Consider the following 17,832-nt stretch of genomic DNA (forward strand, 5'->3'; position numbering starts at 1 on the left):
GGTATTTATGATTTCTCACGATCTGATTTGAAGTTTATCTAATTGCCCATTGCCTTGACTCTTGCGTCGTTGTTTCAATCCAATCGCCGTTTGCACCTTAACAATTAAAAGTGAAGATACTGTTTTTAGATAAGTAGTTCTTTTTCTCAAAACCATGAACTTTGTTATCCAGGGGTGATGTTTGACGCGGCTACACAGTGTCACCTGCAATTTGGCGCGGAGGCAGTAGTATGTGCGAAGCCATCGGAGCTGTGCGAACACCTGTGGTGCCTCGTCAACAACACCTGCAAGACCATGCTGCGGCCTGCCGCGCCCGGGACCACTTGTGGACCTGATATGGTAAATGTTACATCCGTAACCTACGTTAACAACTCAAAGACTAGTAATATCACTATCATCATCAGCCTATAGCTTTTGCTCAACATAGTTCCAATACGAGCCACTGTACCTTGTCTTGCTTCTATCACTTTTCACAAGTAGTCTCTCCACCTAGCATAATACCTACACTGCATTTTTCTCATCTTGATTTTTGCTGAAGAACTCATTCACTCCAGTAGATCTCCGGCAGGTATAACCAGTCCACTGCCACTTTTGCTTGCTAATTCGATTACCTATCTGATCTGCCGTAGACAAGCACCAGATTGACGATTCAAATCTATTTTAGTCCCCATTACTGGAGCCTCATCCATCGCTATTTGTATCAGACTCAGACTCCAAAGAACACTAAGCTCCGACCACTAATGGCCAAGCGACGTTAAATGTATTCTAATAAGGTCTATTCTTTCTAGTGGTGCCAAAACCAGACGTGTGTAGCACGAACTCCATCACCCGCGCCGCGCCACGGCGGCTGGGGCCCGTGGAGCGAGTGGAGCGAATGTTCGCGCACGTGCGGCGCGGGCGTCTCGACGCAGTCGCGCAAGTGCAACAACCCGGAGCCCTCCAACAAGGGCAACTACTGCATCGGGGACAGGAGCCGGTGAGTGTCTTCCCTAAGCTCTGCACCAGACGTGTGTAGCCCGAACCCCATCACCAGCGCCGCGTCACGGCGGCTGGGGCCCGTGGAGCGAGTGGAGCGAATGTTCGCGCACGTGCGGCGCGGGCGTCTCGACGCAGTCGCGCAAGTGCAACAACCCGGAGCCCTCCAACAAGGGCAACTACTGCATCGGGGACAGGAGCCGGTGAGTGTCTGCCCTAAGCTCTGCACCAGGCGTGTGTAGCCACAGCGGCTATTCATACAGCATAACAAACTAAGGATACGTACGCGAGTGTCTGCTACTGACTGCACTAGACGTGGGTATAAAAACTATGTACCTGCCTGCGCTACTAAAAGATTTGCTATGGATAATATGCTTTTCTTCTTTTTTATGCGAAACCAATTGCTCCAAACGTTTCGCACAATTCAAGTTCGTGACGCAGTGAGATCAACGAGATCTTCATTTCTAATCACACTTCACGAGTGACCGGGGCGATGTCTATTTAAGTAGGTAGGTACTTAGACTGAAATGTCTAGGCTACTAGGCAAGTCCTAAAAGCGTGAGAACTATGATTCATGTCAGTCTAGCAAACGTGAGACGAATGGACACGACTGCTTCGCTCCGGACATCAGAAATGTCCCACTACCCTACCGATACGCAGTCTGCGAATACAAACTAGTTTATTACCGATTGGAGACGCAACGAATATTAAAACGGTAAATGACATAGATCTCCGTTTATAGCAACACTAGATAACTGCATAGTACTTATGCATGCTCGTAAACCTTCATCGTAGCTAGTAACTGGTTGCAAAAAGACCACCGAAGCCCTTAAAATTGCAAATTAATACTTTCTGTGAATCATCGACCACTCGAACTAATGTATAAAACGGCGAATTAAATCTAAGCTCAGCTTTTTGCCTGAAGTTACGTCACGGTTAATTTGACAAAAACCCTAGGAGGTCCGAAGGACGAAACGGATTTGATGAAAACCGAGACCGCAACGCTTCAGTTGAGCTTAAACAAAACGATTCCATTAAAAAAGCGCAAAGATTAAAGGATGTCTACAATAGCCGACGACTAAAGGTTATCAAACTGTATTCTATAGACGCACAATATTTTTGTTTTCGAACTCAATCATAAGATTGTTTATAAATATTTTAATGTATTTTTCTAGATACAAGATATGCAATACGGATCCATGTCCAATCAACGAGCCGACGTTCAGAGAAGTGCAATGCGCCAAATACAACAACAGAACGTACAAGAACGTCACAGTGGCCGAGTGGATACCCTACTTCGACCAAGGTAGCTAACAGTCTTTATTCTCCTTTGTTTCTTAACTTTGTAATAATATTATGCTTTTGTATTGCCTGGATTTCTACGTCACTAGTGTTGCAAGCCCCTAACTTGAAGTATGTGCCCACAGACAGGCCGTGCGAGCTGAAGTGTGTGCCTCGCGATGACAGCGACCTCCAACTGATGTCGCCAGCCTTCGTGGCCGACGGAACACCCTGCAGGCAGAGCATCGGCTCTAGGGACATGTGCATTGCTGGTGAGTTATATTTTCCATAACCTGCAGCAGTCTACAGCTGTGCGTGCCGTATTTAATCCGCATAAAGGGGGTAGAAAAACACTAACCAAATCCAAATCGTAACGAGAAAACAGAAGAGTCTTCATAAAGTAGATCTTTCCCACTCTCATTATCACATGAACTTTTCCTCTCCATTTAATTATACAGGTGAATCTTTTTTTTATTTTCGAGTAAGTATTCCCAGTAATCACCTCTAAGACTGGGAATTGTCTTGACATATTTTCCCAGCTGTTCCACTTTTGATTCATTCCAAAGAAGTCAACTGGTAACTTTTTTCTTAATTTTCTCTCTTGACACCTTCCCATTTGTCCACTCCTAGTGTATTTTCTCTTCTTTTCCCTTTCTACTAACATAAAACTTCAAGATGAAGAAGATGCTAGTCTTTAGCTTGATGGGCAGTCGTCTGTAGTCTATGAAGCATAGACGTAAAATTACAGCTTTTAATTTGTTTCCAAGCTTTTAATTTGGGCAGCAAGGTTCTGGAATGGAGGCCACGTACCGGAAAACGCAGCGTGGGACGTCCACCCACAAGGTGGACCGACGACCTGATAAAGGTAGCGGGAAGGCGCTGGATGCAGGCCGCTACCAACCGTGCGATGTGGAAGTCATTGGGGGAGGCCTATGTTCAGCAGTGGACGTCCTGTGGCTGAAATGATGATGATGATGATGATGATGAATTTGTTTCCAGGCGTATGCTACAAAGTGGGCTGCGACTGGGAGGTGAATTCCGACGCAGAGGAGGACGCTTGCGGCGTATGTGGCGGCAACGGCTCCGCCTGCAAGACCGTCAAGGGCATCTACAGCAAGGGCACCACTAAGCAGTCCGGCTTTAGCGAAGTAAGACCCCCTCGATCAACCCCCCCCCCCCTTCATAAGTCCTAGGGCACCCCCTGGAACCCCCCTAGGATTTTGGGGGGTTACCTACCGATTCGAAGATTGAAAGATGAGATTATTGAATCTGCGCGACTGTTGTCACCCCCTGATGCTTGGCACCCGGGGCGGACCGCCCCCACCGCCCCCCCCCTTAATACTTCAAGACCATTAATACTTCAAAGACAAATTGCTTTTACCATTGCTTGCCTGGAATCCATTCGAGTATCACTCGTACGTAGAACTTTTGAAACTGATAAGACTACCACTTGGTGGATCGACACGTTATTTATAAATAGTTGCGGGAAGCAACTGAATGCGGGCAACACAGGTCCGTTCGTTGTGGAAATCTTTGAGGGAAACGGCCTCTCTGGCCTGAACTTTATCCAGCAGTGGACCTCCTTTAGCTGAAATGATGACAGTCTATCGTATGTACTTGTACGTGTAGGCTCGTAGTTAGCTAGTTAGGACATTACGTGAGAGGTCTTCTTGGTTGGTTATAAAAAAACCGAGGAATTATTTCTCAGGTGGCGGTCATACCAGCCGGCTCAAGAAATGTGAAGATTCAAGAGAAAGTCAGTCCTGGAAACTACATCTCCATTGGAAGCGCGAAGTCGAGGAAGATTTATTTGAGTGGAGCAAGGTTGGTATCATCTGTTTCATTTTCATTCCATTTTCTCATTTATACAAAATAATCTAAAATATTTTATAACTTTTGATTGCTTCTATTATAGAAATACCACTTTGACTGAGTACTTCGTGGCTGGAGCGCAAGCAATCTATGAACGAGATCGCGATTGGGAGAAAGTGAGAATCTCAGGACCAATCGAGGAAGACATCAAAGTTTATGTAAGTACTAATTACTAAAATTGCGACAATTCAAGGGGCGGGGAGATGCTGATGCTGAATGAAGGAGTTAGCATAATGGCGGCAGACGAATGCTTTAAACTTTTATCAAGAGTGCCATCAACCAATAAGTTCCAAGACATTAAGAAAATCAACTAAGGAGAGCCATAAAGAAAGTATCTAACCTGTTATTGGCATTCCAGCAACGAATATACCGCGGCCGCCACCGCAACCCGGGCGTGACGTACCAGTACACGGTGGACCGGCAGCGGCAGCGGCGCTTCGGGTACCGCCTGTCCGACTGGTCGCCCTGCTCCGTGACGTGCGGCGTGGGCTACATGCGTCGTCATTACGAGTGCGTCGACGAACACAACCGTACGTAAACACTGTTTCGATTCTTTTTTGTTTTTTCTGTACAGACTGAAACAACCGTGTATCAGGCCCGGTTTCCACCAAAGCGGAGAGAAATAACCAATTAGATTTCATTATTTCCACTTCTTGGAGTCCTTCCACTCCACTAGTTGGAACCAAATAAATGTTTTTCTTTCTTTCTTATCTCCGCCCCGCACAGGAAAAATTTTACGGCCCGTCACTTCTCCGCTCTGCTACACTTTGGTGGAAACCGGGCTTTACACTGTCGAATCACTTGACTCTTCAACTTTTACCCAAACGATTAAGTCTATAGTGATGATGATGAATAATTTTCTGCTGAGCCTGAAACTCAATCAATTCTTTCACTCCTACACTGCTTTTCCTATACCTTGCGTAGACAAAAATCATAACTCCTCACTGAAAGAACAAAAAATATTCCCAATGCTGAAAAAAATCTTTGTCAACAGACCTGGTAGAGCAGTCGCAGTGCTACCACATCGAGCCGCCACGGCACGAGGCGCTGATGCAGCAGTGCCGGCCCGCCGCCTGCCCGCACTGGTGGGTCGGCGCCTGGAACCACTGCTCCAAGCCCTGCCATATGCCGGTAAAGACATAGTTTTGACTAGACGAGACTTTAAGGAATTATGCCTAAAACTCAATACATAATCAGTCATAGATTTTGTACTATCTGTCAGCCGTCAGACTCTTGACAGAATGGTAGTGGCGTCATGAGTGTGATTTGTTGTGGGTGGATATTACTCGCCTTAATATCACCATCTTTCTTAATGGCGGTCAACTTGGCGCACTCATACAGCTTTGAGTCTACTCTTAAGAATCCTGTGATTGATCCAAAAATATTGACATCACACCACGGAATCACACGCTTGAATTGAGTTTACGGGCCGAAGTCAGAGATGATGTATACAGGGTGTTAGGTACTAGGGCACTATTTAAGTTGTGAGCCTCTACAACATAACGTGTTGTTAGACGACATCTGATACTTTTAATGAAAAGTTTGACATTTTTGACTACAATCTTGTTCAAAACTTTTTATCATTTGAGCACGTTTTGTATTATTAACATTGAATTGAAAATTATCTTGACTACAAAAACATGGAATTGACTTGCGGAAATTTTCGCGCGAAGATTTATTATGACTTTCGACGTGGTTAATCAATACAAAAGTGAAGCGGTCAGCTAAATTTCAGTTTTAGTGATAAAGATCTGTCCTTTACCATTGTAAAACGCTAGTTTAACAAGTATAATATTGTATGTCATTGGCTCACCAGTGAACTTTGCGAAAGTCGTCCAAAATGACTAATAGTGGCGGAAAACATTGATGTTGTCAGAAAAATGGAAGAGAAACCTCGTCATGTGATATATCGTAGGATTGAGATAATCCTAGGCATTAATTTCACTAGCAGTAATAAAATATTGTATGACCATATTATGGTTAATACGTTTTTTTCTTGCTGGATGTCACAAAATTTTTCAAACGCTCAATAGGACGCTTGTGTCGTTTAATCCTTGGAAATCTTTGATAAATACGTTTAAAAAGGTTTAAAAGCCGTTTTTAAAATTGTGACAGTTGACGAATTAAGGATCTATGCATAATGATCCTGAAAATAAACAGCTATCGACTATGGAGGTGGTTTAAGATGAACCAATTACAACAAAAGTCCCATGCGCTCGGAACACTTTGAAACTTACGGTCGCCTATTTTTCCGAAATATCCGATTATATGACAGAAACGTCACTAAAGAAATTTAGAATGGTTAATTCGTAACAGTAAACAGCCACTTTTTTTCCAAAAGTCTTCAGTTTAAAAAGGGAAACTGACCAGCATAGTCGAATCGCCATTCGTAACGAAAATGTGAGCTTTTACACGTCTCGTCAAACAACTGACTATTTGAACACTCAAAATATGAAATAAACAGGTCCAACGCTACAAAATTCTTACTTGGAATCTAAACACTTCTTTTGGTACCCATATATTAAAATTAAATGCATGAACAGCGATTTATGTAGCCAGAAGCAACTGTCGGTGCGGTCAAAAACCATGTTTTGGAGGTGCCTCAAGCTGAGTGGAAAAAATGCTATGAAAAGTGTTTCGGACACATTAAAAAGTACATAAATCATGAAAGACAATACCAATAAACGCAATCAATACCATTTTAATAATTAACTACTTTGTTTTCATAGTTAGGCTCACAACTTAAATAGTGTCCCACGTAAATGGGTATATGAGCCGACACTATTATTTAAATTTTCAGACAAATCGGATATTATAAAATTTATTTTGTATGAAAATTAAAAAAAATAAAATGATGATATCAAATTTCTGACTTCACCATACCATTTATATGACCATGTTAACATGGGCTAGTGTCGGCTCACATAGCCATTTACCTAACACCCTGTATAATTCAATCACACTTCATAATCATGATGTTTTGTAGGGCGAGGAGGCAACGAAACAGCGCAGCGTATACTGCGTGGACAAAGTATCAAACGGGGTCGTGGAAGACTCCAAGTGCGACGCGGCGACCAAACCGATCAGCATCATCAAGTGCGCAGACGTCCCCGCGTGCTAGCGGGGCCACTACGCCTACTAAATGGATCACGTTACCTTGGATCAAACCAGAACAGAAACCTAATACACGAGTTACAAACAAAATATGAGAGTCAAATGACTGAAGACAATAAGAGATAAGTAGCAGATTACAAATTAATATCACTAAACAAATGGTGGCTACAAAATTAGTGACGTAACAAAATAATATAATGAAACGGTGAAAGTTAATGTGAAGTGTTTTGTCTTGAGTGAATCTAAAATTCTGACAAGAAAACTTTATTGAAACGACGATTGTGAGAGAGCCGGGAATATGTGTTACGTTTTACTTACAATGAATAAGTAACCCATCGAATAGACTTAAAATTACGCGTAAGAACTCGAATAGTATCACTTTGTGGTGACGTGCGAATCTCGCGAGACACGAAACAGTTTTCTGCAATTACCACTTACTGCCATATTACATAAGTAATTTCTAGTTTTAACATAGTCTCCGCTTAGTTTTTAACGACTAATAATATTTTTCAGTATTAAAGTGGTGTATGTATTTCTGGAAATATGCAGATTAAATGTGAAAGTGTTTTTGTAGGTACTATAAAAATTGGACCAAAAATATTTTAGAATTCAAATTCACGTTGCCATAATCACGGTTACTGCCAATATGACACTGTATTATAATAAAGTTAATGCATTAGGTCTTATTTAAGATTATCTTATTAGTACTAATAAAATTGATATTTTTATACAAATAAATTAGAAGTAGGTACACAAAACGTAGTGGGTAAAACATTGCTTACCTTTAGAGTATAGTAATACGTATACAGCTAGTCAACAATTTATGCAATGTTTAGCAATAATGATAAAGAACTTACTATCATTTCATGTCATCTTATAAGAAGTCGTAGTTTTTACGTACACATAAACTAAACTATATTATAATGTAGTTCATCAAAGTTTTGTACCTACTTCTCTTGATTATGTAACTATCGTAACAAATGCATTTGAATATGACTTAGTAGTTTTATCTATCGATTTGTATGTATAAAAATATTGAAATCATCTTTAGCTGGAACAAATATGCCGATATTTACAAACTAATTTATATTATGTTTTGTGCCTTCCCTTCTACATGTGACTATGCATAATTTTATATAAATTAGTAATATGTTATTTATATACGTACCTATAGGTATAACCCTTGTAAAAATAAGTTCATTGATGTTTCGGTTCTAAGATTCATCAAGGAACATTGTCGATCAATTGATACACAATTTTAATTGATCAAATGAAATGTATAGAACTAACTCGCTTAATATAGGTAATAAATATACTGGACATTTTGTTTTTGCGTTTTAAAAATTTCACATCGATGTAGTAGGTAATTATAATTGTGTATTTAATTAGACAAGACAATAAATCTTGCAATGTTATAAAACATCTTTTATTTTGTACCCTTCAATAGTCAAACTTTACTCTTCGTTTTTCGAATGAAAAAAAAACAACAAATTCAACAGTGAAAAAAATGCGTTCGCGCAAGTTATTCGATATTTCTGAGACACAGAACGACATACGAGGGGCGGCTGAAAAGTTTTGAGCCTAAGTATCTTCAAGTGTTATTATTGACTCGCGCTAAATTTAATTAATTTGCCAATAACCTCCTTAGTATATGTACAAAGTTTCATTTCATTAGCGTCATCACGCTTTTAGTAATTAATTCGTAAACATCATCATGTCTCAGTCATCCGCACAATGTACGAAATTGAAGTACACAGTTGTCACAAAATTCCTCAAAAAAAGGAACAAAACGCTGACGGTAACATTTGATGAGATGTTTACAGTTCATGGGGAGTCTGGGCCTTCATTTGCCATCATGAAATATTGGATCCGATAGTTCAAGCATGGCAGAGAGTCGCTAAAAGATGACCGCAAGTCAGGGCGGCCAGATTTCGCCATTAACGAATAAAATAAAGAAAATTTAATTAATCTTGCTTTAGAGATCAGCGAATTAAGCTGTGACAGATAGCTGAAGCCATAGGCATTAGCAAGGAACGTATTGGCGATATTTTTCATACTGATTTGCACATGAAATAGGGGTGCGCGCGATGGGTGCCAAAAATGCTCACGCCGCTCGACAACCAGCGTCGAGTCACAACTTCGCAGGAGTTTTAGGACATCTTTGGCCATAATCCTAACAATTATTTTTCTCACATTATCACTATTGATAAGTAATAGATCCGGCAGTACGATGTAGAGTCAAAATAAGAGTCAATGCAATGGATTTAAAAGAGAAAACGTCACCGCGGAAATTCAAAGTGGAGCGATCGACACCCAAGCTCATAGCCACTATTTTTGGGATGGTGGAGGAATTTTATTCATTGACTACCTAATTAAAAAAAACTACAATAAACGGAGATTATTATACTGTACTGTTGATAAGAGTGCGTCAAGTGGTTGTTGAAATATTGAGAGGCAAACTGGCGAATGGAAATCTGTTATTGCAAGACAATTCGCCCGCGCACATGGCGCATGTTGCATGGCTTGCCTCGGGTAAAATTGGATTTCAAGAAATTAATCACCCACCACACAGTTTAGTCCGAATCCTTAGCTATTTTGTCTAATTCTCAAATTGGAAAAAAGACCTTCAGGAACGAAGATTTTTGAGTGACAAAGAAATGAAGGCGGCGTTAAAGGCTCATTTCGAAGGCAAAGATTGCGAATTTTTTTTCAGTGGGTTAAAAGCTCTTTTACACAAATGTAAGAAGTCCGTTGTAGTAGAGGGAGATTAAATAGGAAAATATATTTTTTATACTTTTCTATCGGCATTTTTAATACCCTAGGCTCAAAACTTTTCAGCCGCCCCTCGTAATACTCTACGCTATAATACTTTTGATCCGATAATAGTCCCAACTGTAATCTGTAAATTAAAGTGGAAAAGATAATTGGGTAATTACTAAAAAACGTTGTTTAAAGTCGAATTTTGTTTAATTCTAAAGATGGAGTAATCGGAAAAAGTCACAGTATTTCAAAAATTAAAATTTTCACAGGCAAGTAAATCAGTAATTTTGTAACTAAATAGGTCAGTCTAAAATTTATCATTATTTTCTATCTTTTTAGGCAGTGATTAGCATTGAATTCCATTCATTCTGTATTATCTAAAAGAAAATATATGTGAAAAAAAAAGACAAAGGAAGTCAATATGTTACTTCCCATAATAGGAAATTGAACGTACGAGTATGCTGTCATTTTAATAACCTTTGAACCACAATAAAAGCAACTATGAAATGGGCATCTTTAGTACAAATCTCCGCATATAAAGACGTAGGCAATACCCGTGTTAACATCAATTGTTATTTTGTTTAACATTTCTTAGCGTTGTCTTTGAAGACCTACCAAGTAGGCACACTGGCTTTCAAGATAGATTTAATGTGATATAGAGGAGGAATAAAATATTATATGATTCACGTGTTTTTTCTTTATATCAAGCAATTAAATGATATAAAAGAATGCATTTAATTGTTAGAGTGAACATTGGTGGAAAAAATAGAAGTCCAAAATAGACACGAGTTATTATAGCGGGCTCAAAACGTGGGCCTATTTGACGGGTCGCCAAAGACAGACATTTTCAACTTTATTTCTATACAAATTAAAGACATTTGCGTCCCGATTGCGCTAAATATTTTCAACTGCAACGCAACTGGACGACGAACAAAAATCAGCTGTTTGCACAAATCCGTATCGCAGTGTCGCTTTGACAGCTAGTTCAAACGAAGTTGTAACGTAAACGAAACGCTACTGCGTCTTTATGTAAAAGCTGATAGAAAGCTACCTTTTTTTCAAACGCAAGTCAAACGCTTCAGGAACATTTGATGTGTTTTAGTGAAAAAATAAGGTGTTCGGACTTTTAATGGAAAGTGATAAAATCCGTTGTTTCGTCTTTGTTTGCGCGTGAACTTTACCGCGATACCGAATTGCACATCAGCTGGAATAAAAATGGAGAGTGACTGGAGTGTGGACTAGAGATGAAATGCGAATGTATTGGAGACATTACAAATTAGAGCAATCGGGGCATTGGAACTGTAGTTCAGATGAGTCATTAAAGACGAGGCAGATTTCTTTTCACTGTTTATCATTTTTATAGCATGAATGTTAAGATTTTTTAAACATAAATTCGATAGGAATAATAAAACTAAACTACAAATATATCTAGGTTTAAAACTAAGAGATCTTATAAAAGAAGAGTATTTTACCAAAATATTGTTTTCTAAGTTTATATGAGTAATAAAATAGGTGGACTTAATAAACGCTCTTTATGATACCTACCACATATAACTAATTGCATTAAATCATCGTGATGTCGCGCTACCTATGTAGAATGCTGTCATTTATCATAACTCACAACTTTTCTTTATCATTGCCTCCTTTTTTCTTCTGAAAATAAAGTGAAGATCTGCCTTGAGCGACAAAATATATTAACATTCAAGCATATTAAAAATGAAATAATAAATTAGTAACTTAATCTTCAAAGTTCTTTATTTCAAGAAAGAATGTAGCTACTAACAAAATTGTTTGATATTTCACAGTCATAAATTAAGCAGTTCCTGTACTTGATTCTTTTGATATTATTGCTTCGGAAGAAACATCAAATCGAATATTTTTCTTTTTAGCAGAGTATTTCTGAAAAATATGGCTTGATATCAAAGAACTGGTTGAAAATTTTAGGTAAAAGCACAGAATAATAATAAGTAGGTACTACGAATAGAAAGTTTTCTTGGTGAAGGTATTTAAAAAAATGTATGCTCAATGCCGTCAACAATATGGTGTAATTTAGCTTGTCTCAAGAGTCAAGCACCGTTTCGTTGACATATGTCAGTGATCGGTACTGTGACGGCGCCATAGGGCTGACTTCGGTAAATTAATGTGTGACGGAAAATGGCAGAGGAAATACAAGATTAATTATTTTATTATTCAGGCAGTTAAAATACTGCACAGTATTTAATACACCACCACTTTTTTCTACTTTCCATCATACATAGTTTATGTCTTTACTCTTTACAACGCAAATGGGTGAAGAATACGCGTGCGTGCGTCAATGCTCGCTTGTGAATGTCCTATCGATTATATATCCCAGGAGGGGTCGTCGATCGTATTTTGTTTTCCATGCAAACTCGCGGAGATGAACAGGCCTGGTAAAAATTTAAAGATATACTTAAGTATGTCATTACCTTATCTTTAGTTCGAGGGTCCTGAGCATTCTTTGAACGTTCTTTCTCGAGTTCGGTGTGCAAAGCTGCCAATTCGGCATTTAGCTCCGACTGCATGGTTCGCAAGTTTTCAACTTCCATTAATACTTCGGCTTTGTCTTTCACTGCGATTAAAAAAAAATGGTAAGTCTTAACTCAAAATATATCTTAACTGCAGAAAAATACATATATGACACATCCTTAAGATAGAAATTTATGATAGATAAATTATTATTCAATTTAAGTCCTTGGCGGCGTGGGGCGTAGCAGGCGTGGGATTGTTTGAGATATATTCAGCACTCATAATAATTTACACAAAAGGACATTTGAGTGAATGGAGGCGTTAAATAAATTAAAAAGTTTTCCACACGCCCGTCGACGTTGGTCCTTGTCGCGCGTAGCACCCGAAAGACTATGTCTGTCTACTATGGTAAATCAATACAATGTTACACTTAAAAAAACACTTACTTTCGCCCTGGCCAAGTATATTACACAATTTTTTATTCCTTGATTTTACTGTCAAAAGCTCCTTTTTAATAGAACTTACTTCTTCTCGTAAAGCTAATATCTCTTTATCTTTCCGCTCAAGGGCATCAATAAACTGAACTCTAGTTATGACCTCATCTGAGACTGCCAAACGGTGTCGGACTTTGTCAATGATTTTGTCTTTGAGAAGCTCTTGTTTTGTGTCATCTTTGATTCTTTCAAAAAACTCGGTATCCTTTTCAGCAGCTTTTTCAACTTCAAAAGTGTCAATTGCATCTTCAAAGTTGACTAAAAATAATTTATTATAGTGATTAACATAGCTTTAGCTTGGAAAGTTATACACTATTTATAAAAAAATATTGTGCAAGTTTAAAAAATCAACTAATAACTCATTTACCTTTTTCTTCACCAGAATTCACCATATCATTAAACTGATCAAGGCTCATCACATTTTTCTTCTTTTGTTTCTTTGTTGTGGTGCGCGAATTCTGTTCACTCAATTTCTTCTCATTTTCAGCTTCTTTCTTTGTCTGTTTGTAAACATCTTTTTTCTCTTCGTAATCTAGTTTTGATAAAAGTATAGCCTGAAATGAGATATTTAAAAATAATTAAGTAATGGAAAAAATAACAATTAAAATTAATTTTAGAAAAATATTTTTTATTACCTGTTGTAGTTCACTCTCAAAGTTGCCGTCCACAAGTTCCTCATCCTTCTGCTTCCAAGTTTCCCATTGTTCAGAAGTAGCAGCATTTTGCTTGGGCTTCTTCTTTTTTGGAGCAGCCTGAAAATTTTTAAAAAGACTAATTTTAATATCTACCCTCTAACCATCTAAGACAATATTATCATACATCAGTACTAAAAGTCTATTATTTAGTTTTTTATATTTAGGTTTAGTTAGTTATGTAGTTATTATATTATTCATGTAATATTTTAATAAACTACTCAACACCAAATATAAATATTTGTAAATTTAGAAATTTTGATGACCTATAATCAGTTTGGATTCAAGTTTGAATTTAAATTATTTAAAGCAACTACCTATATTTATATGCTTTCACATTAAGAAGAATATTTTTAGCTAATTTGCACATCATTAAAACTACAGACATCTCTTGGGTGAGCATAATAACAAAACAAAGGTTCATCAAGTACCTGAGTCTTAGTAGCACTTTTATTTTTTTTAGGAGGTTCAGCAGGCTTCTTCGCAGCACTTGGAGCTTTCACTTTCTTAGATTTCTGAACATCCCCGGTAGGAGGGTAGTCGTCGTCCTCAATTTTAAGTCCGGCAAACCGAGATTGTACAACAAGTGCAGCCATGTTTCTTAATTCAATCCTACATCAAAATAATCGCTTATTAATTAAAGAATTGCAGTTTCGTTCCTCAATCTGATAAATTGTTATTTATTGAATTTTAATACAAAACAAAATGTTTACGTTAACAGGGAGACAATTGTTTGTGCATGTATCTGGCACGATTGAAATTTGTCCTGCATTACGTATTTAAATTGTGAATAAGAAATTAATTGTGATAAATGAAAAATACTTACTGGATTAGAGTTGAAATTTTTAATTTGAAAACAATTTCGTCGTGTAAAACAGGGTATGGAAACTTCCATACAACGGTCATCGAAGTGAAACTTGCTTCCAAACAGCGACATCGGTGAATAAATTCAAATACTTTTTAACTACCCTAAAACGCTCTAGATGTCGCTGCTCCTGTTTCCTTCATATTTTCATTTTTTTCTTAATTAAAATATATTTGAGAATATTGTTAATTACAATGTGAAAACTTTTTTTAAATGAAATTAATTTGTTTTAATTTAAAACTGAACATTGACATTTTTGTTATAATTTACATAATAGAGTAGTAGAAATTACTATTTAACATATGGCAACTTTGTTTTTCCTCCAAAATGGCCGGTGTTGTTTTTGATATGTTAAATGCATTCTTGTTTTCTTATCCATCATTTAAGTTTTCTGTGGCCCTATTAAAGTATTGAAGAGTCGTCGAGTCAAATTCAAGTTCATTCCTTCGTACCTGCTGCTGTTCTGGTTCATCGGAGTTTTGTTCGTTCCTTCGTGAATCGCTAAGAAAGAAACTTTCTGTTATATTCACAAGTGATCTGAGTTTTCTCAATGTGCAAATGCTTTTTTAGTGTTGTTGAAAACTTTGCGAAAAGACGCTTTTGGTGTATAATATTATGTGTGTTCATAAATAAAGTAAAATTATTAAATTCAAAAGTTTTTGTTTACTTATTTGCATTTCCATGTGCAATGTAGAATTTTTCCAAATCCATTGTTTTGAAAATAATACAATACGTACACCATAAAGATAAATATTTTCAAAATAATGGATTTGAAAAAATTCTACATTGTACATCATAAAAACAATAATTCTTTGAAGGTTATGAGGGCCTATGTGTGCGTGAACTGTGTGTATGTGTGCGTGGACTTTATGTATGTATGTGTGCGTGTACTATGTGTGTATGTGAGCGTTACGTACGTAGGTTAAGTACAGGGAATTTAACACCAGGCTGTCAATTAGTAGGCTCAAAAATTTGACAGAGAGGGTTCTCTATTTCCTATGTATTACTTTTCTCTATGGTTGTTACAAGTTTCAGTGCTGCCAGTAAACATAAATAAATTGTAAGTACACTATTTAAATAGTGATGTCACACATAACTTGTTTCACCCCCAATTTAATGCTATGCTTAAATATCAGACTATTGACTGTAATACCTATTAGCCAATGCCATTAAAGAAATTAAATTTAAAAAAAAATATAGTGACAGTTGTCACTTTGGTTGTCACTTTTGACAGTTGTTTGTTTCGCAGATTCGCGGTTGTGTGGTTTGGTTGGTTTCTGTTTGTTTACTAAAATTTAAAATTAAAATACAATGAAACTTCAATGCCAGGTAGAAGTGGTAAATAGATTGTTAAACAACCTCAATATTAAATCTGGTGGAAGATACTTAAAGTCTACGTTAGCTCTTGCTAGGGAGCCAAAAAGTAAAGGCGACAAACCAGAGTATGTTATACTGCTTTTCTCTTCTATTAATAAAACGGGCACTAAATACAGGGTTAAATGTATGAAACAAGTATTCTGCAAATGTATTAACAAAGGCCTAAGTACATTGAGGTTTGAAGATCCACCTGTTGATTTGTGTATAAAAAGTGAAGTCACACAGTTGAAGTGTTTCTTGAAACTGCTGAAGTCATGTATAACAGGAGATGTGAAGGATTTGAAATTGAGTGACATATCCAATATATCAGTAACAGCCACCGATAATATTCCCACCAAATTATGCATCCGAGATAGAAGTCAATTTCCAGACAAAGGTTTGCCAAGGACTCTGGAATCACTTCAAATTATTGGGCTCAAATTGCATAATTTCCGTAGAGATATCTTATTACTGCGAAATCTCCTTGTATTGGATCTAAGTGATAATGAAATTGAAAAAATTCCTGCAGAATTTGGTAAGTAGGATTAACAGTTTTGAAATAAAAACTTTGGAATATTTTAACTTTTTAACCTTCTAATATCTTACAGGTAGAATGCCCAATCTTGCTGAACTAATTCTGGCCAATAATCAACTTGGTAATAAACCTGACATAGATTGGCGCTGGCTTTTTGGACCCCAAGTAAGTTCCATTATTAAATTGCTAAAATAATACAAATAAAATACTGCTGCTGTATCATTAAAACACAAAATCTTTCCTTTCAGATCACAAATAAACTAAAACTATTAGATTTGAGAGGCAACAAACTGAAAGAACTACCTAAAAGTATTTGGAAGTTACAAAAGCTTGTAACACTCAATGTGGATAACAACATGTTGTCTAAATTGCCTTCAACACTCGGCCGCATCAGCACACTAAGGTAAAAACTAGTATAATCTTTATCAGTTATAAATGCCACCAAATGTTCCCATAATAATAATATTAATTTGTATTATTTTTTTCAGATACCTCACTTTATCTCAAAATGAATTAGAGTCCCTGCCTTGTAGCCTGATGCATTGTCGATTGGAACACATAGACATCTGCAATAACAAGTTTCAACTTAAGAAAGGCAAAACAGAATGCCAAATGAACAGTCCCTGGGACATGTATGTGGGAAGTTTAGTACACTTGGCATCCAAGGTTGTTTTAAAACACAAATTATTCTATGCTCCAAATATAATACCAAGAACATTAGTGGAATTCTTAGACAATGCAAACATGTGTGTCTGTGGAAACCCAGTTGTGAATCATATATTTTGTCTGATGGAATTTGACTTAAAAACCTATTTTAATGTTGTTGTGTTTGATAACTATAGAAACAGCTCTGTTGAATTTGAGTGTTATTTTTGTTCACCAGTGTGTCTTTCAATTTGATTTAAGTTGTTATTCTTTTATTTATTTTCATTATTTATTAAGCTTTGTAAGGTCTGTGCTGTGACTGCTATGAATAAAATCAAAATAAATCTTTCCATAATTGTTATTTTATTTCAGTAAATATACATGTATTTATATTATAATAGTTTATTTTGGCTAGACTGTAATAAATGCTTGTAATATTTGCCACCATCAATAAAAACTTTAAGGTAATAAAATTTTGAATTACATTTTATCCAAACATCTACTATAAAATTGCTTTGAAATATGAATAATTAACCCTGCTGGTGCAGTCGGGTAAAGATCAGTATCTACACAGATAATATAATACTAGTGTATCTATCATAATGTACAGGCGACATCACGTCAACGTAACCACTATGGGTTCTTGTGCAGTTGTAATAGGGGCGAGTTTGCAACAAAAATAGCTAGCCTGATGTGCTGTCGTGTGTACATAAATGTGCCAACAACGATTTTGGGCGACTTGAAAGGCTAATAAGT

At 37.2% G+C, this 17,832-nt stretch overlaps 3 protein-coding genes across 5 annotated transcripts in view; 2 read left to right on the forward strand and 1 right to left on the reverse strand.

Moving 5' to 3' along the window:
* Positions 1-7,965, forward strand: part of AdamTS-B (ADAM metallopeptidase with thrombospondin type 1 motif B) — an 82,304-nt gene extending 74,339 nt beyond the window's left edge. Inside the window, exons 11-20 of the mRNA XM_028311643.1 lie at positions 173-339; positions 789-976; positions 2,151-2,281; positions 2,403-2,528; positions 3,256-3,404; positions 3,965-4,080; positions 4,172-4,286; positions 4,487-4,658; positions 5,123-5,259; positions 7,115-7,965. Coding sequence (XP_028167444.1) covers positions 173-339; positions 789-976; positions 2,151-2,281; positions 2,403-2,528; positions 3,256-3,404; positions 3,965-4,080; positions 4,172-4,286; positions 4,487-4,658; positions 5,123-5,259; positions 7,115-7,249 — 1,436 coding nt within the window. The 3' untranslated portion in view covers positions 7,250-7,965. The remainder of the gene's footprint in view (positions 1-172; positions 340-788; positions 977-2,150; positions 2,282-2,402; positions 2,529-3,255; positions 3,405-3,964; positions 4,081-4,171; positions 4,287-4,486; positions 4,659-5,122; positions 5,260-7,114) is intronic.
* Positions 7,966-10,604: 2,639 nt separating this feature from the next.
* LOC114357869 (G kinase-anchoring protein 1) lies at positions 10,605-14,562 on the reverse strand. 3 transcript variants are annotated; one of them, XM_028311664.1, is made up of 7 exons: positions 14,389-14,462; positions 14,107-14,287; positions 13,619-13,735; positions 13,351-13,537; positions 12,936-13,241; positions 12,450-12,592; positions 10,605-11,655 (listed from the first exon to the last, which is right to left on the reverse strand). In XM_028311664.1, exons 1-7 carry the CDS (start codon positions 14,445-14,447, stop codon positions 11,620-11,622), a joined length of 1,029 nt encoding a protein of 342 aa, XP_028167465.1. In that variant the 5' UTR covers positions 14,448-14,462; the 3' UTR covers positions 10,605-11,619. The 3 variants fall into 3 exon arrangements, with proteins under 3 accessions (XP_028167465.1, XP_028167466.1, XP_028167463.1); XM_028311665.1 differs by lacking the exons at positions 10,605-11,655; positions 14,389-14,462 and adding exons at positions 11,786-11,901; positions 14,502-14,562; XM_028311662.1 differs by lacking the exon at positions 10,605-11,655 and adding an exon at positions 11,786-11,901.
* Positions 14,563-15,779: 1,217 nt separating this feature from the next.
* Positions 15,780-17,588, forward strand: LOC114357857 (Leucine-rich repeat 47). The gene is made up of 4 exons (XM_028311642.1): positions 15,780-16,431; positions 16,505-16,596; positions 16,680-16,834; positions 16,920-17,588. The coding sequence occupies exons 1-4, from the start codon at positions 15,852-15,854 to the stop codon at positions 17,329-17,331; spliced, it is 1,239 nt and encodes a 412-aa protein (XP_028167443.1). The 5' UTR covers positions 15,780-15,851; the 3' UTR covers positions 17,332-17,588.
* The last annotated feature ends 244 nt before the right edge of the window (positions 17,589-17,832 follow it).

The sequence above is a fragment of the Ostrinia furnacalis genome, unplaced genomic scaffold (assembly GCF_004193835.3).
Source record: "Ostrinia furnacalis isolate ACB-3 unplaced genomic scaffold, ASM419383v2 OfSCF3526, whole genome shotgun sequence".
NCBI lineage: Eukaryota > Metazoa > Arthropoda > Insecta > Lepidoptera > Crambidae > Ostrinia > Ostrinia furnacalis.

Bases quoted from the DNA above. Each gene is read 5' to 3' on its own strand.
- LOC114357869 (XM_028311662.1), bottom strand. From the start codon at position 14,447: ATGCAGGACAAATTTCAATCGTGCCAGATACATGCACAAACAATTGTC. The intron at 13,736-14,106 runs GTACTTGATGAA...AAAAATTTTCAG, and splicing joins AAAGTGCTACTAAGACTCAG to GCTGCTCCAAAAAAGAAGAA. The intron at 11,902-12,449 runs GTAATGACATAC...CATATTTTTCAG, and splicing joins ACCCTCGAACTAAAGATAAG to AAATACTCTGCTAAAAAGAA.
- LOC114357857 (XM_028311642.1), top strand. From the start codon at position 15,852: ATGAAACTTCAATGCCAGGTAGAAGTGGTAAATAGATTGTTAAACAAC. The intron at 16,432-16,504 runs GTAAGTAGGATT...AATATCTTACAG, and splicing joins AAAAATTCCTGCAGAATTTG to GTAGAATGCCCAATCTTGCT. The intron at 16,597-16,679 runs GTAAGTTCCATT...CTTTCCTTTCAG, and splicing joins GCTGGCTTTTTGGACCCCAA to ATCACAAATAAACTAAAACT.